General features: G+C 41.5%; 1 protein-coding gene across 3 annotated transcripts in view; it reads left to right on the forward strand.

Moving 5' to 3' along the window:
• The first annotated feature begins 1777 nt into the window (after positions 1-1777).
• Positions 1778-23086, forward strand: part of prickle1b (prickle homolog 1b) — a 31995-nt gene continuing 10686 nt past the window's right edge. For 2 of the 3 annotated variants that reach the window (XR_004896007.1, XM_031284784.2), the window contains exon 1: positions 20151-20528. Coding sequence is in view for 1 of the 3 variants with exons in the window: in XM_031284784.2 (XP_031140644.1) it covers positions 20502-20528 (27 nt within the window). In the remaining 2 variants the exon portion in view is untranslated. Of the gene's footprint in view, positions 2004-20150; positions 20529-23086 lie in introns of those variants that run through there. The other variant, XM_031284785.2, reaches the window with a different exon arrangement.

Consider the following 23086-nt stretch of genomic DNA (forward strand, 5'->3'; position numbering starts at 1 on the left):
CAGACGATGATCGGATTTCCCATTAAAAAGTTCTGCAGCTACGTGTGTGTTTTAAGTGTGTGTGTGTGTGTGTGTGTGTGTGTGTGTGTGTGTGTGTGTGTGTGTGTGTGTGTGTGTGTGTGTGTGTGTGATGCTATGCACAACAGGTGAATTGAGTGGTGAGAGTAGCTGCTCAGTCAAATAGACAAAAACAGAACAGTTTAAAAGAGATATGTGGATTTATTTTGTCTTTGCACATTTTTCAAGGCACCAATGAAACATTTGTTCACATCTGATGCCAGTGTCAGCCACACCGCTGCTTGCTTTCAGTGTATTGGCAATCTATGAATTGAAGCTTATTCTGCTGCTGCACTCATTGACTAAAATGTTAAATGTAAATATAGGTTGTAAATCAAGCTGTCAGATGCTGTCAGAGCAGCAGCCAGCAGGGCGTCCGTGGGTCCCTCGCTGTGTGGGCTGACTGACCGGCTGGCAGGAACAATAAGCCATACTGTTTGACCTGCTCTGCGTGTCCCACTGCCAGGCTCACAGACATTCAAACAGCTCTCTTCACTCCCCTGACTCCACGTCTGACACTGAAAATTCTATCCAAACGCAACACTCCACAAATCAGGATCTGCTGCCTTTAAAACTCTTTATTACTTGATGTTGATTCATCTTTGTGTCGGAACGAGTTACCTTTTTGACAACCATCGACCTTAGATAGTGTCATGTGTGAGGTTTTGTTAATTCTGTGCTGGCAGGAGTCACTTTTTTCATTAAACTATGACACTGGCCTCACAAGTCATGTGTTTGTTTCTGATTGGTTCCTCTCATGACCATGGTCACTTTATTAAATAAAAAACATATTATGATACCACCAGTTATTGTTATATTTTGGTATAGTGCAGCACCAGGGTTGTCCTTTCTACTAATTGAGCTCAACTGGCCTCAGGGAATGTGACAATGAATCCATGCAAGAGATTTATAAAAAAATATATATATATTTCGTGCTTTAATGTACTATTTTGTCTCATACAGCCACACACTCCCACCAGAGCTGCCCAGTGCAACCACATCCTATAGCTTACTGACCACTGGAGCACTGAGGGGTTTAGCATTCTCAATGACTAAACAATGACTGGCACTCCCTTTCAAAGAAAGCAGCAGGCTTCAAGTAAGAGAAGTCACTTCTGGATAATTCAAATACTGAACATACATGGTTTCATATATCGGGCAAGGCTTGGTATAACATATGTACGGTACATGATACCTCCACACGGGACACGTGAAATGTTGGTTTAGAGTTTCAGGGGGCTACTGTGTCGTACATAGATGCCATAGATACATCTGATGTAATAGTAAATGTGGGATTTTGTTTAAGGTTTTTGTGACTCTTGGATACAGTCCATCCAATCAAGCATTTCTTGTAAAATTCTTGTGTATAATTTATGAAGAGGAGCTGAACCCAGAGGACATTGTATTACATAATTGCTGCTGTATACCTATGGGCACTTGAAGTGTCTCTATGGTAGTAACTAATGAGATTACAATGACCTTATCATGCTTCAATGGTATTTTAACACATTATAATGAGAACCTCGTCTTTCTGAAGAAATTGACTTGATATATGCTTCCAAAACATATCCATAAAGCCATGGTTTGGATGTTTACAGTATGATGTGTGCCTGTAAGTGAGAGGGAGGCGTGTGTGTACTGAGAAGGGAAAGAGGAGGGGGCCTTCATGTTTAAGCCAATAAGCGCAGAGCAGCGCTAATGTAATTTGTCGACGCTTTAACTTGGTGCCAGAGCTGCGCAGCGCGCAACCCTTGCAGAGCGTCCTCTCTCCCTCTCTTTCCATGATCATACACTGAAAGACTACATCCATTGAGCTGATTTAGGACTCGAAACAGTAGGAGTTGTGTTTGTTGGTTGCAGTCAGCCCGGATGCTTCCAGAGTCGTGATTTTATTCTGATAAACGGAATATTCAAACCCGAACCCGGACCAAGTTGTTGCTTCTGAGGTGAGTGTCAAGTTATGGCTAATAACTATTCATTCTAAGGTATTACTTTCTAAATGTTGCAATCTTGCTGTTTAAGTGCACATAGTTGTGTGTGACTGTAGAATTATTTGTGAGCATACACAAATGTGCAAGTCAAGTCTAGAGAGGCTTAGAAATCCTCATGTAGCAACACAATTTATGGGATGGAATTGATTTGTTTCTCCATTTCTTCGTGGTCAGACGCACCAAAGCGAGAAGAAAAGAGTTAGTTGAGGCTCTGTAGCACAGTTTCCCTGAAGGAGGAGAGAAGTGAAACTGTGGCTGAGTCTGGGGGGGATTTTAGCTTGGAAAGTGTGTGTACGTAAAGACGCAATTAATGGAGGTTTGCATTTTTGTTTCCAGATGTGTGGACTCAGCTGTTGCTTGTCACTCAGGTGGTCTCTGTCTACTTTTTTCCGTGTCTTCACGAGCCTTTTCATGCAGCTCTTCAGAATCACATCAGTGTTGACACACCACAGCCCAAATCCACAGAAACATTACAAAGGGAAGCCAAACATCACTTTAGCCAAACCCAACAACTGACCAAGGAAAGGACGTTTTCAAATATCCAATCATACTTCAGACTTAAATCTATTTTTTAACAGGTGTAACAACTTTGGAGTGTTAACCTTAGTCTATTTAAGTAGGCCTACAGTGGAATTGATTCTCTCCATGTGATTTCAGTCTTGCAGGATACTGACTTGGGTCTCAAATTGCATAAAAGAGCATAAAGAAACAGGTTTAAATACTGAATATGAGTCCTATGATAGAATGTCTTTTCAGTGATGTGTGATCTGTTTGGAAGCCAGTGGTGGCACCTAGTGGTGGGTGAGATCTGTAAAGATGCTGCAGTGAGAGCAGTAGGCCTTTGGATCTCCCGAGTCTTAAAACTTGAAGAAAGCAAGTTAATTACTTCATTCAATTTAAAATCTTTATATTTGGGATATTTTGAAGTAGTCCCTTGCAGTGCTCAGTCCTGTATTGTTTCCATGCAGGCTTGGTCGCTGTAATTGAATGACAAGCTGCTGCTGTGTGGTTCACTGATCCAAGATGAGAGAGCAGCCGAGGATCAGGTGACTGAGGTGTATTCCCCCTCTGTGGGAGGCCAGTCAACCAGACTATGCTACACTTTGCTGGGGGTATACACTCTGCAATACTAAGCCTTTGTTAATGAGTATGTATCTGTGTGCGTCCTTGTCTGTGTGTGGTACTGGGTGCACAGCATCTGCACGTCTATTACTTTGAATGCTTGTGTGCACACATGCATGTGTGTGTTTCTGTGTGTCTGCATGTCTGTCCCTGCTTACGTGTGCGTGTGCGTGTGCGTGTGCGTGTGTGTGTGTGTGTGTGTGCGAGAGAGGGAGAGAGAGAGAGAGAGAGAGAGAGAGAGAGAGAGAGAGAGAGAGAGCGAGAGAGAGAGAGAGATGGGTGTTTGGACCCAGGAGTTAAGCTGCTGTTAATTGGTCAGCCATTTGAAGCACATGGAAGAGTCAAGTCAAGCAGTAGCTGAGATGATCGGTATGCTTGGCTTGACTACTGCCTGCTATGGGACATAACATTGATTCTAGGCTTTTAATGGATCCTGAACAGGGTGTTTTATCTATTTATATTTCATTTAATTATGGTACCATCCACAGTAAATTGTATGCAGCAGTAGAATAAGTTTAAAGAAATAGTTTTTTGGGAAATACATTTATTGGCTTTCATGTTTATGAACTAAATGTGTAGCTCTAGCCAGCAGCCGGTTAGCTTAGATTGACTACTGGAAACGGGGAAACAGCTAGCCTGGGTCTGTTCAATGGTTTCAAAGCTCACTAATTACATCTTGTTCATTTAATCTATACAAGTCTTGTCACTACCCAGCCAAGAAATAACTTGTTTTTATACTTCTGTTTTAGTACGAGCTAAACGAGATATGACTTGTTAGTAAGTGAGATTTAGAGGTGCTGGTAGGCAGATTTAGTTAGCTTTCGATAGAGCCAGGCTAGCTAGTTAAGCTAAGCTAAGCTAAGCTAGCTGCTGGCTGTAGCTTCATATTTACCATACAGACATTAGAGTGATATATCAATCTTCTTGGTAGAAGAAGATCTTCTCTGGTCAAGAAAGCAAATAAGAGTACTCCCCACAAGTCATCATAAGTAGAGGTGTTTCTGTCCTTCATGGTGAAGTTTGGTCAAGGATTTTTGCTAGCTAAACAAATGAGAGCCAGGGTGAAAAGGTTGATTTTGTTTAAACATGTCAGAGCGAGGATAGGACGAAAATGTTCTGGCTGAGGAGGATGTGATTCAGAGGGGAGGATGTGAAGCAGTTCTTGAGAATACGACCTTTGAGATTTCAATGAAAGACAGAGTATGACTGGACATTTACCGTCATACAATTTTGAGCCTAGCTTTTTGAGGCCCCTGCTGACTTTTTGTTTATGGACCATTTTCTAAATTGACATACTCATTTTCAGAGCAATGTCTCTCGATTAGAGTCTTCATCCAACACAGTTCTTCATTTTCTCATATGCAACCCCTATCTCCAGTAGGGTTTGAGTGCCAGAGAGGAAATCCAGCCTGGATATTGTTTTGATATTGTTGGACACTCTCCTGGAAAACCTTTTTGCTCAGCAACCAAGGGTGTTCTGGATTTAGAGCCATTGGCTCCTGGGCTGAAACACCTCATCTGATCACAGCAGTAAAGCTGTTTGAAGAGCTCAAGATGTGCCGTGTTTCACCTTTTTGTTTTAGTTTGAAGCTGAAGAGAATTAATCCAAAAAGAGATTGTCACCATTGCAAATGTTCTACCAAAGCAAGTTCCTTCCCGAGACCATTTTGCAGAGCCACTGTCGCTGTGTCCGGAATTTAGTGCCAATACAATTGTGATTGGTTTAAAGTAATGCAAACAAGCCAGAGCGGTTTTTTTTCTTCACCTATCCCAGAATGTATCTGTGGTGTAGCCAGACCTTACTCCACAGCGCTGTGGAGACTAGCTGCTGGCTGACTCTGGTTCAGGGGGGTCATGCAGCATTCACAGATTTCTTGTGTCCCAATGTTTGAGTTGGAGCACAGATTGGCATTAGATTAAATAAATTGTATCAATAAGAAACATAAACATGAATGTGATATGTGTGTGTGTGTGTGTGTGTGTGTGTGTGTGTGTGTGTGTATCCATAAAAAAGACCTCCATCTATTAGTAAGTCAACACTGTTCTGTCTGTGCACCTCTGTCAGCCTAATACCTCAGACCAACATGTGTACACACAGGCAAGATTGTGCTGTCATACTGGAATTAATCGAGTGTGGGGTTGGGTAAATCGTTCCAAACCTCAGAAAACACACTCTCTCTTACACACAACACACACACACACACACACACACACACACACACACACACACACGCACACACGCTTGCCAAGCAATCCCCTATCCCCTGTAGTTGTGTGTGACGTGCCAAACACTGAAGGACCAATCACTGAACAGGAGAAACAGTGAACAATGAAAAACAGACCTTTCTTGGAAGAACAGAGATTAAACAAGTCTTAAAGTGATATTCTGAGTGTTGCATGGGAACCACCCAGTTATACCAGTTATCAGCAGCATTATCACTGGTGCAGTGGGAGATTGCATACAAATAGTGCTGGGAAAAACCTTGACCAAGCAAAAATGCCAAACATTCCCTGGTCACAGCGTTTATTCACATTTTATAGACTAAACGATTCATCAAGAGATCAATTGCAAATGCAAATAAATTAGTTGCAGCCCAACATGCCTTTTCACATGTGACGGAAATGTCTGTTCAAATATTGCACTCTAAATGGTGAAAGAGGAGCTAATATTGTCTATGTATATTGGGCTACAGTAGCTGTAAATCATGGCTATGCTGAAGGAGGTGAAGGGTGCGGTGTGTAAATGTGTATGTGTGGGGGCTGGGATGGCTGTCCTTGATATACGAGCACTAATCGTGATCCTTGAGCTCATCTAGTGGTTACAGACCAAACCCTTCAGGCCGCATTGGCTCCACAAGCCTGGTATTATGGTCAGCTTGTGGGGAGGAAAAGTAATCCAGGGCTGAGAAGAATATCAGACACTGAGTAATGGACACTGAGAGGGAGTTGCACTGTGTTAAAACTTGCAGCGGAGCTGAAATGAAGTTGCCCGCAGCACTTGCTAAGCAATGCAACACTAAGGTGTTGTCCTGACTCGTGCCTGTGAGTGAGAGTCGATTTGGCACCACCTTAATTACCTATATACACAGCTCTATTTGATGATGATTAAAGCCACTCACTCACACACACACACACACACACACACACACACACACACACACACACACAGATACACACACCTGCCCAGACACTGCCAGTCGCCAGTCACAGTGGTTATGGAGACATTAAAGGTGATGATTATTAGATGATAATAATTAAAAGGCTTTAAAGCTCGAGTAAAAGGAAAACAGTATAGATAGAAGCACAGTCTCGTATAGGAAGACGAGATTGCTGCACAACAACCACGTAATTATTCCTCGTCAAATGACCACCCTGAGGCAGAACACAAATGATAGCTTCCAGTTTTGTTTTTGATTGGGAGAAAACATAAAAGGTCTCCATAACACATTCTGTTTTGTTTGGTGCTACATCACTCATACAATATTGCTGTTGTGATGTGAAAACCTCCTGATTCCTATTTTGGAGATCATGTTTCACAGTTTGATGTTTGGTGGTTTCATCTTTTCAGATCAGATGAAGGGCCACCCGTTCTAAATCCATCTGATAATGTTAAAAATGTATCACCACAAGACCAAAGACAATCCCGCTGTTGTTAGTGAAAAGCTGACACTTTGGAGATAAATGTTTTTTAATGTAACAGTGATGTTGTGAGCTGAGTAAGTATGATCAAAACCTGGTCTTGTTCTATCAAAACAGTTTAACTTGAAACTGTTTGCATTATGCAAAGAATATATTTTGAAAAATGTCTTAAAATGTAAGTACACACTTACTCTTTTTGGCATGAAAATAAATATATATTATGGATAATAGATGCAGAAAACCATTTTTGATGCATCATTGGCTAAAAATAGCTGTAGACTACTGAAAGGACAGAACCAGCTCAAAAAACAACATAATCATAATTGTTCATAAATATGGGACCAACAGGAAAACCTTTTATATGTGATTCTGGGATTAACTTCTGGGTGGGTGAATCAGGAAAACATGACTTGGCTCCTGCCTTCTCTCTTTAAATTGGTCTCATGTGTTGGACAGTGTTTTCCTGAGGTGAATGTCTCAACTCAGGTCTAATCAGGGACAGTCTGCTCTTTTCTTCCTCTTACCACCTCTCTTCCAATATGCATGAAGCTTCAGATGGCACAGGATGTTCTCAGGAGTATAACTCACATTTTTTCCAGGGACTAATTATTGTCAGTCTGCTTCAATAAACAGAAGCAGATGAGGTAGAGAACATTTTTTAAGCTTTGTGACAAATGTAAGTTACACAATTTCAGGAAGACATCCACGTTGAAGTAAACCTTCGGCTGTTGGGTGGTCGCCTGTCTCTACGGAAGTCTCTGGGGACATGCCCTATCTGTCACTTTATCTCCATCTTGCCTCACACCATCCCAAAGGAATACCAGCCTTTTAATTCACCCAAAGGGGAAAATGCTCCATCCAATCTGATGCCACTCAGAGTCAGGAAATGGCCTATTGTGATAACTACTGTGTATGTGAGGGTGGGGGAAATTACAGGATTCAAATTTGCCAAAAGCTGTACATTGTGCTTTTGCTTGAGTCTTGCTTTCAGTACAAAATGGTCATAAAAGCTGCTTTAAATAATATTATTTTAAATAAAAATTGATGAAATTACTATGTGTAATGTAAAAGGGGTCAATCATGGTGACAAACCCATTAAAGGATTGTAACGACTGTAGTTACTCAACTCTACGGAGCGTTTTGACGTCTTTGAGCTTTATTTGTTACACGGCTACTATTTGCGCTGCACAGGCTTCTGACACCAGCCATTACTCTAAAACGCTTAACGTGAAAAAGCTTGACATGGTTTAATGTACCTAAAGAATGATCAATGATTACCATATTTCTCTCTCACATTGCTCCTCATAACCACTGAACACTGTCAAAAAATCTAACTCAAAGTCCAATTATTATGGACATTAGCTGACATTAAGCGTTTTTGCTTCACATTTTCAGCAGGGCAGCGGAGCGGATGTGGGTTGACTCACCACGGTTCTCATAGGCTTTATAAGTCCTTATGTGAAAAAGCTTATATGGTTTAATGTACCTAAACAACGATCAATCATCACCAAATTTCTCTCACCAAATTTGGTGATGATTGATCGTTGTTTAGGTACATTAAACCACGTTAGGCTTTTTCCTCGCCATAGGCGCCAATGAAGAAGAAAACGTTAACGTGAGATAACTTCTATAATCGTTGGATTTCGGTTTAGTTTTTTTGACAGGCTTAAGTGTTCATGACAAGATATGGCCATGAGCAATTTGGTGATCATTGATCGTTGTTTAGGTACATTAAACCACATTAATCTTTTTCACGTTAAGCGTTTTAGAATGTCCCAAAACCGAAGTAGCATAAATCTTTCTTTTAACTGCACAAATCAGCACAAACGTAGCACAAATGATTGAGACCATTTTGGGGAAATTTGGACATTAATGGGGGGCTGGGTAACGTCACGCGGTAATAAAGCGTAATAACTTAAAGGTCCCATGGCATGAAAATTTCACTTTATGAGGTTTTTTAACATTAATATGCATTCCTCCAGCCTGCCTATGGTCCCCCAGTGGCTAGAAATGGCGATAGGTGTAAACCAGCCCTGGGTATCCTGCTCTGCCTTTGAGAAAATGAAAGCTCAGATGGGCCGATCTGGAATCTTGCTCCTTATGACGTCATAAGGAGCAAGGTTACCTCCCCTTTCTCTGCTTTGCCCGCCCAGAGAATTTGACCCACCCATGAGAGAGAGACATCAAGGCTTTCAAACGAGCAAAGTGGCAGTTGGTCAAGGCCACACCCCCACCCTCCACCTTGCCCCCCCCCTCTTTCCTCCTCAATAGCTACAGACACAGAAATGGCACATCGTAAGGAAAGGTCTTTAGCCGCTTTTCAACCAAGTAGTTACAGGAACGTAGTTATAGGAAAAGTCCACTTCTAAACAGATCTACTAACTACTCTCCCCCAAAACCGTTTTTTCCAATTGCATTCGCACTGGCCAAGTGGCCATAGGGACTGGTAGGAGGGGTAAAAGGGAGTGATGCAAGCACGGCAATGGTCTTTATAGCGTTAAAATCAGAAAACAAATACACCAAAAAAAGTATGAATACTAAATCTAATGTATATAGCATATTTGTCATAATTTAAACAAGTCTCCCGAAGAGAAACGGGTATCTCTCTCTCCCAGAAGTGAAATTAGTGATGAATAAGATGGCAACATTTTTTTTAAATTGTCCCGTTGTTAGTCTGTCTGTACCGGAAACCCAACCCTCGTTCACTTAGGTTCATATGCTGAAAAGGGAAAAGGAAAAAGACCCTGCCCTGAAGTAGGAGCTGAAAGAGCTACAGGAACTGCGGCCAGAGGGACTTAAAAATCCCCAAATTGGTCCAGTCTGAACACGAGAAAAAAAGGGTTCTAGGAATTTTATGTTCTAGGAACTGCAAAAATCCCTCCGGTCGGAAAGCGGCTATTGTGGGACTGGCTCTAGTGGCTGTTATTCTGCACCAAGGCTGAATTTCGGGAAAGAGACTTCAGATACAGTATTAGGGGACCACTAAGGTCTATATAAAAGCATCCAAAGAGCACCATGTCATGGGACCTTTAAAAAACATAGTAGCACAAATGTTTTTTTTAACAGCACAAATCAGCACAAACGATTGAGACCATTTTGGGAACATTTGTGCATTAATGGGGGGCTGGGTGACGTCACTGGCCAGAAAATGTAAAGTTTAATTACTTAAAACCCTTAACAGCACAAACGATAATTCGTACGGCACAAACCGGCACAAACGTAGCACAAACGAATAGCAGTGTTTTTAATAATTTTTGGATGACATGGGGGGCCAGCTTCACGCAGGTCTAAATAAATTCCTCAGGGGATGGTGAAGACCAAAAACAGAGCTAAAAGCAGAGTGAATATTGAACAGATGGCCAAAAGCTCCAAATGAATGCTAATGTGGCTCTGTATCATCAACATGTTCATCATATTCATCTATCCCTAACTTAAAAGGTAAAAATATATCAGTGTTGTGTTCATAGCTTCTTTCCGTTGCCCCCAGGTTTCAAATTAAATTTCTGTATGCACAAACCATGCCAGCCATTTTAGATGGTACATACGCCTCAAAGGGAAGCCTGCAATTCCTTAGAGAATGGAGGTACCCTGTCTTCTTATATAACCTCTCCTCCCATTAACTAGCCCCCGACTGACTTTGTGCTCTGTGGCAAGTAATCAAACAGAAGTGTACCCTTCAGTGAGGACAATTTCATCTCCAAGAGAGGGAGACTCTAACAGATCTTTACCCGTAGTGGTTAGCTGATGAAAGCTCGGGGCTTTCCAAATGTTCGTCGCTAAACCAATACAAACAGTGATTTGACAGTCTCGGTTTCAGTGCTGTAAGATCCATCCTTTTTTTCCTGAGAAAGAGTGCTCAAATTGCCACTTGCATTAATGAGGTAATAAATAAATGTCTTTTGTGTTTGCACTAATGACCTCAAAAACCAGACAGTAAACTGGGTGCTAATGCGTTCATTATCTCTAACCAGCCACCTCTGAAATCCAACATGTGCGGGCTTGTTTATGTGTGTGCACATGTATGTATCCGTGCTCATTTGCTTATTTCCTTATATTTTTATTTAATCAATTATTTACATGTATATGTTAGTATGTGTGGCTGAGTTTGTGAACAGGTTCCCTTCAGAGAAAGCTCTCAAGAATGCCCCTCAGGGCCTTTCCGACATCTGGTTGTGGATGGACATCTTATATATCCAAGTAATATGTCCAGTTAAGCGCCTGGGAGCCGCCGCTATGCACATCATTACAGCCCTCCTCCGGCTTTGCTTGGAACTTCGCTGAAACCCTATCGTTTGGTTTAGAGGGGTACAAATATGTTGTATATCCTTTTATACTACTTCCTCCCCGGTCCATCTGTTGCAGATTAGTCTTCAGTGTGTGTTTAGAGAGCTGAGCCTGTCGCTGAGCGGGACAGATAGTAAACCCAGAAGGTTTTAGTCAGAACTGTCAGGTAGGTCTGAATTAACAGAGAGGCCAACTGAGGATATGGCTGGCTGAGAGGAAAGACAAGGGGGGAGGTTGGAGGAGAGAGAGACAGTTAGAGGGTAAGACAGGCTCCAAAACGACACAGCAAGCCCACCAAACGGTTTGTCTGTTTACCCATGAACCTCAGGCCCGCTACTCGAGGGTCCGTGTGGAATGCCAACAGCGGCTGCCAGGCCAAATTCAACCACAGTCCCCAGGACGGAGGGGGGGGGGGGGGGGGCAAACACCCCACAAAACGGCCAGTCACGCCACTTTCCCTGTGATACTGAGTTTATTTAAGCACAGAGCTCAAAGTGACCTTCATATAACACATAGCCTCGATATCTGTCGACCTCGTGGCATCCAAACCCGCCACCAAAATGTTACCGTGCTGAGCTAAGCTGGTGTCACTCAGCTGTTTTGTATCTCTGTCTTTTCTATCGCTGGCTCAGTAACCCAAATAAAGCTAAACAAAAAGTGCCTTGGGAATCCGCTATTGGAACTAAAGGCTATATGGTTTCACACACACACACACCCTTCTCCGACACTATGCTGCCTTGAGAACTGTGCCAGCCCATGTAGGCGAAACTGCAGCCCGAGTGTGACAAAGTGCGTGGGGCTGCAAACTTGGTCAAACCCGCCGTTCCCAGCTCTTGTTGTGCTTCCGATGCTAAATTATGGGAAAGTGAGGGTACTCTGGTTGTGTAATACACAGCCGGTTTGTGTGTGTGTGTGTGTGTGTGTGTGTGTGTGTGTGTGTGTGTGTGTGTGTGTGTGTGTGTGTGTGTGTGTGTGTGTGTTTGTCTGTTCCGCTTGACTGATGTGCCATCCCTTCAGGGTCCTGTCATTAAGCCTCTGTGTACACAACCCCAATCCCTGGCCTACAACTATCTCTTATGCTAAATTCATGTGGGATTCGCATACACACACAACACACACACACACACAGCTTTCCCATAGTAAATGTGATGCAACACTGCTGCTTGTCTTGCATGATATGTCATCAGATGTTGCTGTTTTTACATTAGCTTCTCTCTCTTCTTTTTTTTAAGGATTTATTTTTCACAAGTGATGCTTCCATCTAGTTTGAGTGGCACAGCTCATTAAAAACCCTGTTTCTTTTGGCTGAAGTGTGACACTGTAAATCAGTTAGATGGGTACCTAGATAGACCTGATAGAGGGACCGCATGTAATGACAATACCAATGCTGCATCATTCTTAGTTTAATCAAAGTATCATGGAGGCCAGTTAAAAGTTTATTTCTGGTAAGTGCAGCTGGAATTTTTTTTTTCCTGTTAACAAGAACAAGAGAAACTGGTTTCTTATCTTTGATTGTATTTAACATATGTGGCGTAATAACAGTTTGTGAGTTTTTCTTTAAAGAACAGCTGGAATATTTCACTGCTACAGTTTGTGGGCCTTACATCAGTGTTCCAATCATGCACCCTGTGCTTTTCTTACCATTCAAGTGAAGCAAAGCTGCAGTTATACGTACATGTTTTCTGCCAACAAGAACAAGACAGTCTGGTTCTTGACATTTTTCATTTCTATCATCAGTCCATAGCTCACCACTGTTCCAGGTATAAATATCTGCCTGTTCTTGCTCTTGTGTACTTTGTATGCGAGGCAATGTGATCGCAGCAGCCTGGGATTTAATTAAGATGCTTCAAACACACACACACTCCTTTCACAGTGGTGGTTACAGTGACCTCTGGCTTTTGTTTAAAGAAAGAATGCATCACTTAACAATATCAAATTAGTGTTGGATGGGATGCACAAGACATGACAAGTCACACACACACACACACACACACACACACACACACACACACACACACACACACACACACACACACACACACACACACACTACTGTAACGACAGCAGGTTCCTATTGTTTCCTAATAGGTATTACAGTTTTGTGATGGTGTTTCACGCTTATATTCCATTTCCTCATTGAAGTGGTAAGAGTGTGTGAAAGTTCTCTCTTATTTCATGCAAATTCCTGGTATTATGAAGGATTGTCACACTGTGGTAGTTGAGAGTGATTCTGTTTAACGTAGCTGCCTATTTTAAATCCATTCATCATTGAGAGCAACCGACAGGAGGCTCATCAGTGTTGAAAAATCTGACTGAGTGCATATCTTTGAAAAACATGACCAGCTATTCTAAGAGCTTAGTTTACATTATTTTGAAATATATTTCATCATCTATTATCATCAGTTGTTTTTCCACAGTAGATACTGTATATAACCCAGGAGGACACATATTTTAGCCTACAGGGACCATCTAGGACTTGCATTCAGTCAGATTCAGGTAATGACTTGTTTTACGCCGTTTAAGTGAGGTAGACCCTGCCAACTCATGAAAACTGATAATAATAATAATGAATAACTTACCTCTAGACATTAATGCGAGAAGCCTCTGTACTGTTTTTTGACAACCCTATTTAGCCCTGAAATAGCATAATTCCTTAACATACTCTAATCAGCCTGTGAGTAGTGAAGGGATTTACAGAAAATCCACTCGAACGTCAGAATAATTGGCTACATATGCAGGGATATGGGCAGAACCAAAAGCACAATAAAGATTGAGAGAAACATTCAAGGCTGAACAGTAGCTGTATTGAAGCAGCGATTATTTTCATTTGGCAACCATTTTTTCCAAAATGCGATACTTATTATTTTGGAAGAGAATGAATAGATTTAATAGCCTCTGTTGGATGCATGCTGGTGACTAAAGTTAGCTCGAGTTTCCAACCCCAAAGCAGATAGCTTTATTGATCTTGTGAGAGATCACAAACACTCATCTATGTGCACAAGTTTCCTGTCTAGTCAAGGAGTTCACATGTAAACGAAGGGTAAGTTAAAGATAGAAGCTGAAAATGTGTTTAGTATGGCAGTATCTAGTACAGCTAAATCCCATTACGTTAAGCAGAGCAGAGATGGTGTTTAGGTTAAAATTTGTCAGATTTACAGGAATGTTTAACCTCTCTGCCATACTCCATCCCTGATGTCTCAAAGAAAGATGTAAAACAAGACTACAGGCATGCTAGTGGCTCTGTGAGGTTGTAATGCTAACATCAGCATGCTAACATGCTCACAGTGTTAACATGCTGATGTTTAGCATGTTCACCACCATAGTATAGTGCTTTACTATGCTAACATTTGCTCATTAGGACGAAGCACAAAGTCCAGCTGATGCTCATGGGAATGTCATTAGTTTTGCAGGTATTTGGTCAAAAACAAAAGTATTAGGCAAATTTTAATTTTGACCTGATGGTGGTGCTAGATGGAAAGTTATAAGCTTACCAAAGTCATTGCTATACATGAGTGGCGACAGGAATGTCTGTGCCATGTTTTGGGGTAATACACCCAATAGTTGTTGAGACACAACATCTCATGGTGTCAATAGAGGAAGAGTCAGGGATCACCAAAATCATTAAAAGTCATCATCTGGGCATCAAAAATGTCTGTACAAATTTGAATGGCAATCCATCTAGCAGATGTTGAGATATTTTATTGTGGGCCAAAGTGCTGGATCGACCTACCAACCAACACTGCCATGTTACGGGGAGGCGGAGGAAAGAGGACCCAAACGCAGAGAGAGGCAGGCAGGCAGGCAGGCAATGGTTAAACACAGGTTTAATGAACAAAAAATGAGGAGAGCAAACAACGAAGGAAGTCCTGAAGGCACAGGCAAAAAGGTCCAAAATACAAAAACTAGAATAGGGAATCCAAAAACAAGGGCACAGGCTACAACACGCTGACAGGACAGGAACACAAACAGACACAAAACGATCTGACAAGAGACAAAGGGAACACAGAGGTTAAATACATGAGGTAATGAACAAATGAGGGACAGGTGATACAACAGGTGAAACACATCAGGGCGGGGCAGGACAATCAACAAAGGCGAGAACACAAAAAGTAAAACTAGACATGACAAGACAGAAAACAGACTTATTTTTATCAAAATAAAACAGGAAACAGAAATATACACAGAGAACACAACAGTCAAAACAGGGTAAACAGAAACTACACAATGAACAGGGAAATAAGTAAATATACAAATATACACAACAGAAATATGCAAAACAAGATACATACAGAAATCTACAAACAAGGCAAAAGAAATATCCAAACAGGTAACAAATACAGAATAAATCTACAAACACAGGGAACATACAGAAATCAATAATGCAGGTAACAGAAACAGAACAAAATACAAAGGAAAATACTGAAACCTAACAGAAATGTCCAAAACCACAACATGCCATCATCTAAATAGATCAACATAAAAAATGGACTGCCTGCTCTGCATTTTATTTGTAAAGTAGAGTTGTGAAAAAGAGGAATCCTAACTGAAGCTTCCTAACCCATTCCCTATAGCTCCCATCACAGACAATTTCCTGCATTTTACAGCACTTTTATAGCTGCTCCTCTTGTCCCAGAGGTGTGCCGGTAACACCCTGCAGTGGTTAACAAATCTCAGCAGAGGGTTTTATTACTAGAAACTTAAATCACACTCCGGCCCGGAGTGTCAAGGAATATTAACACCAAACTGGCGAGACCACTAAGCAGCACTTCCACCGACCTGATATGCAACAGCGAGTTGAGCTGGTGGGCCTTGTTAGCGAGGGCTAAAGATCCATTTCCTGGTGTGAAAGGCTGCTGAGAGGCGTCTGTCGACGTGAATGGGGCTGAATGGGGACATCATAATGGATGTGAATTGAGACGTGGATCGGCGGTCCTTTTGTGAAGCGGATATGTGTGTGAGCTGGTTTGTCAGCCGTTGTGCATATGGCCTTTGTTAGTAGAACATTGCTGATTCAAATCAGTTATGGGTGCATTCAGGATACAGGTGTCTTTGTTTTGTAAAGCTAGGTGTAGAAATATTTGTCTTGTGGTTGTTGCTGTAGATATTAACAACAAATTAGTTCATATGACACAGGGCCATACAGACGACTAAAAATGTCAAATATACTTGAATCATATGCAGTCACAGAGGAATCTTCATCAGAAAAGAAGTTTCACTTTCAGAGTTTAAAATGCTCCAATGGTGATTTGGGTGTCTGGGCTTGTCAGTTTCGGTTCAGCAGTATTACCTCTTGTGTAAGGAACTTTTTCAATATTTTTCTTGCAACTAACACAATGAGGGAGTATTTGAAGAGACAACAGTGTGCGCTGTTACCCAGTTTGCACAATTCAATGGCTCTCTTCCTTCTTTATGATGGTAGGCTTTTCGCCCTGCCTTCCGAGTGTGGCCATATACATTGTTGCCTTTAGACTTGGTGGGACGAATTATATGACATAGTTTCTAGTTTCAAGCATACGCTAGCCTTTTCAAAGTGGTGAGGCAGGGATTTATATCTGCACCATGACCTCCAAACCTTTACATTTAACAGAATTATATGTGCAAGACATTTAAAGCCTGTTGGTTTTATTGCCGTGCAGGAGAGCTATTTGCACAATCTTGTACATATTTCGTCTCGTATTTGCACTTTATGCTACTTCAACATCGGTATTGGTCTCAGTATACTATTTATGATCAACTGTCCTGCAACAAGTTGAGACATGTCACTGTCCTTGTTGATTTCTGTGTTGAACAGAGGGATGTCACCCCTGATATTTGCATTCTAAGAGATCAGTTAAACATCTTGCCTCCTGGGGATGAAACACAATAGTGGTAGTAGTTTCCAGGTGTGAATGACTGTTATAAATGAAAATGCAGTAAAGAGCCTGTCTGCTTCACACAATAAAGGTCAAGAAAAGGCCACATTACCAGTTGAGTTCTGTTCCAATAGATAGAGGTAATGTGCAGCCAGATTGAGTGAGTAAGCGTGTTGGGTATGTGTGTAAGAGTGTGTAGTCTTGACTTGGTCTTAGATTTCAAGTATTGAAAAGGCCACTAGATCTTGTCTGAATCCAAAGCTTTTGCCAAGGAAAGAAACCTCTGCTCAGAAAGGCCTTTGAGAGACTTGATCAAAAGGTTTCTGCCCAAATTACTTCTGACTTTATGGGCTTAGAATAGACCGATATCTTTGGCCGATAATGGCTTTTTAAATAATACTGGATATCAGCCAAATGTTCTTCTACGAAATCAAATTCATTTTTATTTGACGTCATTATTGTCCTAGAATCGTTGTGGATGGATTTATCGGTCTTAAATAGCTGCATGTGAAACATGAAGCTGCTAGTCCAGTGATATCATTTTGAATAACACAGAGAACTTGCCATTTTCCAACATTAAAAAGGTCACATTTAAAGCAGTTGTAGCTATTGGTGAAACTGTGCATTAGTGCACATTCACTATGTCTGCATTGTACGTTTGGATTTGTACACTTGGGTCAAAGGTCACTGCATAAACCCTCCATTTGTTAGTTCCTGCTCATCAGCCTCGGACATGTGAATGAGACCAGAGTATCATCAATTCAGCACATGTCCACTGGCTTTGCAGAGTGCTGATACATGACGACTTTTCCTTATAATGACCTTATAAGACCCATTAAAACCCCCAGTTTATATAGCGAAGGGAGGGACAGAAGACAGAGGTCTGCACTTAAGTTGTGATCCTACAAATTTAAAAGCCAATGAATTCAAAAATAAAGAAACCTTTTTCCATTAAGTTCCTTGGCTGTAAAAGATAAACAAACTGACACCTTCAACACTAACAATAAGACTCCATTTTAAAGAACTTGCACTGTCGCACCCTCTCCTCTGCTCAGAGAGGAAGCAGAGGAGACGGAAGGGTCAACTGTCCTCTTGTCTTTTTTGAAGGACCATGGATCTCTGGCCACAAGCCCAGGCCCAGTCTGAAGGGCTGATATCTGCCTATTGTGTGGGATAAAGCCACTCATCCTCTGACCTGTCCTCTATTCACGGCAGAGCATTCTTAACCCACTCATTGTGTCTCTTTTCGTTATCTGAATTAAGTACTTGTCTGTCACAAAAATAGAGCTTTTTCCTCTCTACCCGTCTGCCTGAAAATACGATTTTGAGAGCTTTTCGCAATGCATATCCAGATAAATATCTCAGGAAACTCAAGGCACATCTTTCGGGGGGTTAAACACAAAGTGACTTTCGCAGAGTGGCGCCAAGACCACTGGAAAGCTTGAGAGCTTTTCTCAAAGGTTCACCCTCTGACTAGACTGCCAAGCTCCTCTCTCTCCTCTCACTCAATTTCAAATATGTGTTGGCATGCCAGGAAAGACGGCTGTGTTGTCGAAACACATAGACAATACCAACTCTATGCACACAGAGACTCTCATGCTCTATCTCGGCCCTCTAAGCTAGTTAGCTAACAAAGCCATTTCTCATTTGTAACAGGTATTTTGGCATGTGACAAACAGCCCTGTTGCCCTCTCTGCAAGTCACTTTGTGGGGTTGTCAGGGGAGAGGGTGTCTTTGTCTGCTGGACAATTGAGCAAACTCATTTGTCATTTTAGGCTCTTTAAATGAAGCCGTTGCTGCTTTTCAGCCTTTCACAATGACCAATGGTGCAGAGCTTGTCCAAATAAATGAAAACAAACTTCCCCAGGCCTATCAAGTTTGTATTTTGTCCTCTGTTTTGTATGCAGATTGTTTTTTCTGCAACTTTTCACATCTTATAATTAATTATGCAGTGTCATATCTCCTTTTAGAACAAAACTCTTCACTTCTAGTTCTGCCCGATTGTCAGGCGTTTCCTGACGTGAAGTGCTCTTTAACAAAAACGTCATTGTGATTGGCTGAAGTGAGAGATGAGGACAGGGGACCCCTCTCCTCTCACTCATTCAGATCTCCAACATAGGAAGGGGCTGACAGGGTGAGCAGACAGATCTCCTGCGTGAGAATTTCCTGAGATGGATGAGGCTGACTTGGGAGGAAGCAACAGTCAATATTTAACCAGGAAAACTTCAAGAAAACCATAGGAGTTTCATTTTTTTGGGGAAAAAATCATTAGATCCTTTCAAATGATTCAACACCTCTAAATCAGGGTGAGCAGTTTGTCATGCTGTAAATATATTGGCAAACAAAGACGTTTTGCCATTAGCAATTTTCAAAAACAAAAAGGCTTAATTTTCATTAAATAGCATTTATGATCAAACCCTTTACATACTCTGATTTAGCTCAGTCGATGAGTTTCTTTAATGGAGCAGCTGTCCCAACAACACTTCCATTACATGATCTAATCAGCAGCTGAGTAGAAATGAGTATGACATTATTAGAGCAAATGACACTGCTAGAGAGACTGCATGACCCCAGGAGCCATTTAATGACAGAGAGAGCGGGAGTGTGCAGTCACTTGTGTTATAAATAGACATTTTTGTGATGGAGGAAAGTATCGAGCAATGATATTAGTGACTGTGATGCAAATAACCACAAATATTACAAAATAAAAGCAATTGCATTTGAAGAATTTATCTTTTACGCTATTATGCCTGCCTCAAAAGGAAGGAGTTTGAAATTGACTGTGGGATTATTTACGCTTCACTACTTTCTTATAAGGCAGTGTCTGGCTAGTAGAACAAACATTTTTAGAAAGAATAAGACAGAATGAAAGAAAGACAAAGACAAAGAGAAAGAGTGTGTCCGAAGAGTGGACTTGTCATCTGGCTCTTAGGAATCCTGCAGCTGAGTTGGGGGGCTGGGGGGAGGGCTTGATGTCACTCTGGTGGAGGAAGGGGGTCTAGAGATAGATGGGGTGTTGACTCTGAAGTGTTTGTGTGTGTGTGTGTGTGTGTGTGTGTGTGTGTGTGTGTGTGTGTGTGTGTGTGTGTGTGAGTGTGTGTGTGTGTGACTGAAGTGCAGTGGCAGGCGATTTGCTCTGGAGGGGAGGAATGAGGGAGGGGCCTACAAGACTTGGCTGCCCCAAGAGCAGACACACACACAGACACACACATCCACTCACTCCCACGCACTCACAGGGATCAGAGACACTCCAGATAGAGACGTCACCTCTCTGCCCTCTTCTTTTGCTCTTTGGACCTCGGAATTTTGGATCTCTTAATGAGCTGCTCCCCATCTGCGAAGTGAGTGAGAGTTGCATCTCTTCAGACTTCCCCCTTACAGCTGACGTTGACTTTCAAAAAGCCTGAACCGTTGGGGGAATACTTCCTGGCTGAGTGGGATCTGGATCTGATTAGAGCGTGGATCCGTTAAGCTTGATGCTGCAGACATGTAGCCAGAGCTGGAGCAACTGTGAGACCAGGGGGATTGTGGAAGTGAATGAAAGCTTTATGCGAAGATGGAAAGAGAGATGCTTTCCCGAGAGGTAAGAGGAAAATAGATGAGCTGAAACTTGCAAATGCAGAAGGATTTTGGTGAATAAAGAGCACTTTTGCAGCTCTGCTGTAGAAAATGCTTGCACCTAAGTCCCACCATTACTTAGTTTTGTTGATGAGGAGGCATGCATTGGATTGTGGGAGATTTCTTTGGTTTAAAGCAACGCCACAACTGTTGAAAGCTTAAGCTTAGCGCAAGAATAAAGTGCTGTGTGTGGGAGAGGTGATTCTGCATATGTGTATCGCTCTATCTGTGATATAGTGTGTAGACAGTCCTTTTGTGTCTGTGCAGGTGGTCTCACTCCAGCTGTGTTAAGTCTCCTGTGCAACCCCTGACACCCATTTGGCCTTAAAATAACACTACTCAACAATCAAAGAGCGATGACCTCGGCCTTTGAACCACACAATTTAATGGTTTTCCTAAAGTAAATCCCATGACGTTTAGAAAAATAGACTTTTTTTTCACTGTTTAGTTTAAGCAAGTGCTCAAAAACTTCACATCTGTCATTTGAAATGACTTCAGGTAACTTCAGCTCTGACTAATCTACCAGTTTGATATTTTGTATATATCTCCTCACGGAGAGAATATGAAACACTTTAGCACTTTGACAAGTCAAACTTCTCAGTAAATTAGGATGTATTCCTTTAGTTTGCCCAGGGTTGTGTTCATTTGAAAGAAACCCATCTTTGACTAATTCCTCAGTGAAGGAGAGCCCCTTTTAAAAGCGTCAGTTAACCGTTAGCCAGCTACATCTGGCCTATGTTTGCACAGACCCAATGTTGTGACTCTTTAAATGCCTTTTTCAAAGAGTTTCCCTTTTTAACCCCCTTAACCTCCTCCTGTCACGTCTCCACCGTGGCCCGGGTTTGGAGGAGGAATGGTTGGACATTTTGTTTTTGTTTTCGACAAAGACAGCCATTGTGCTATTGCCAATGGGTGGCATGGTGTAATGTGAGTTGCTGTGTATGTTGGCTCAGGAATCCGCAGTCACCTTTTCCCCTGTAAATTGTGGGATCAGAAGCAGGATAACTGAAGAGCACAAGAGGACAGACAGAATTGTTAAGCCTGGTGATACCAAAATACCAATTTAGAGCTGAAATGATCAGTCCATTAATGGATCAGGTGACTGACTATCATTTTCGTCATTTCTCAAGCAAAATACCAAACATTCTCTGGTTTTAGCTTCTCAAAAGGGAGGATTATTAATGATTTTATATATAATAGTAAACTGAATATCTTTGTTTTTGGACGACTGGTTAGACAAAACAAGTAATTGGAACATTTTTGGCTCTTTCTGACATTTGTTTTGGACAAATCGATAATAAAAAAGAATCGAATACCAAACGTTTCAATAAACAATCCACAAATTTTGAAAAAAAGAATAAGAGATCATTAACTTTTTTCTTCATGCATAATTAAGGAGATGTTTTGACGTTCTTGGGCACATTCCTAAATGGGATCATGCAATATCATGCTAATGTGAACACAATATAATCCCTCTGGTCATAGCCAGTGTGTACGACGCTGATATTGTTTAAGTCTGTGGTGATGCTGGGTGGCCCTCTGGTTGTGAGTGTCACAACCCTTGCAACAGCCCACGTGTGTCCATTAACAAATGTCATTGCTACATTTTTGCTGTAAACCAAACCTGCACCCATGTTGTCACCAAAAAAAAGCATAAGCATTAATGGCCCTTTATTCCAAGCTACACAAATATTTCTCCCAAACAACCATCGTGCCACTGAGATAGTGGCTCAAATAAATTCACTTAATCTCAGAACTTTCTGGTCTGAACTAAATTAGGCGAGATAAAGCGGAACAGGTCAAGAAAAGCTTCTGGGTGATAACATTATCTGTCCTACCATAAAACCTGATAGATTAGTCACTAAAGAACAAAGCAACAGTTAAATACCCTTTTGTTCTGTGATAAGAGCTTTGGTTTAACTTGTAACAGCATTTCTAATCTGTAAATTCAGAGTTTTGAGGCCCTGGGCTTCATTCAACTGTATGCTAATTGAGGGAATGCTAATATTTCCACAGTCTTGTTACTTTTTACTACACGGTGAGGTGTGGGAGGCCTTGAGGCTGAGCTGAGAAGACAGAGGTGACATTTCTATGAGGATGGGGCTGCACAACAACAGAGTTTGGATTGTGAGTTCAGTTGCAGCTGACCTGTGACCTTTGGAGGGGGGGGGGGCACAAGCAAGATAATCATTCTTTAGCAGATCAATATATTATCAAACATTTTTAAAGAAAAAAAGGAATTGTGAGCACAAAGTACAGTGAACTTTGACACCAATTTATGATGATAAGAGGTTGATAAACAGGGCACAACATTTGTTATGTTTTCCATAATTTTGCTGATTGCTAATTCCACTTTGAATGTGCAATTTGGGCTAAAAGTGTAAAAGTGATTGCTCTATTAATATATTGAGTTTGAACAATATTTACTTACTTAAAAAAATAAATAAATCAAGCCTAAAATTCTGCCACCCTCCGCACTTGAATCATTTTCATACAGTCCCTAAGTATCACCTAACACAAGCA

This window comes from Sander lucioperca, chromosome 20, assembly GCF_008315115.2.
Source record: "Sander lucioperca isolate FBNREF2018 chromosome 20, SLUC_FBN_1.2, whole genome shotgun sequence".
NCBI lineage: Eukaryota > Metazoa > Chordata > Actinopteri > Perciformes > Percidae > Sander > Sander lucioperca.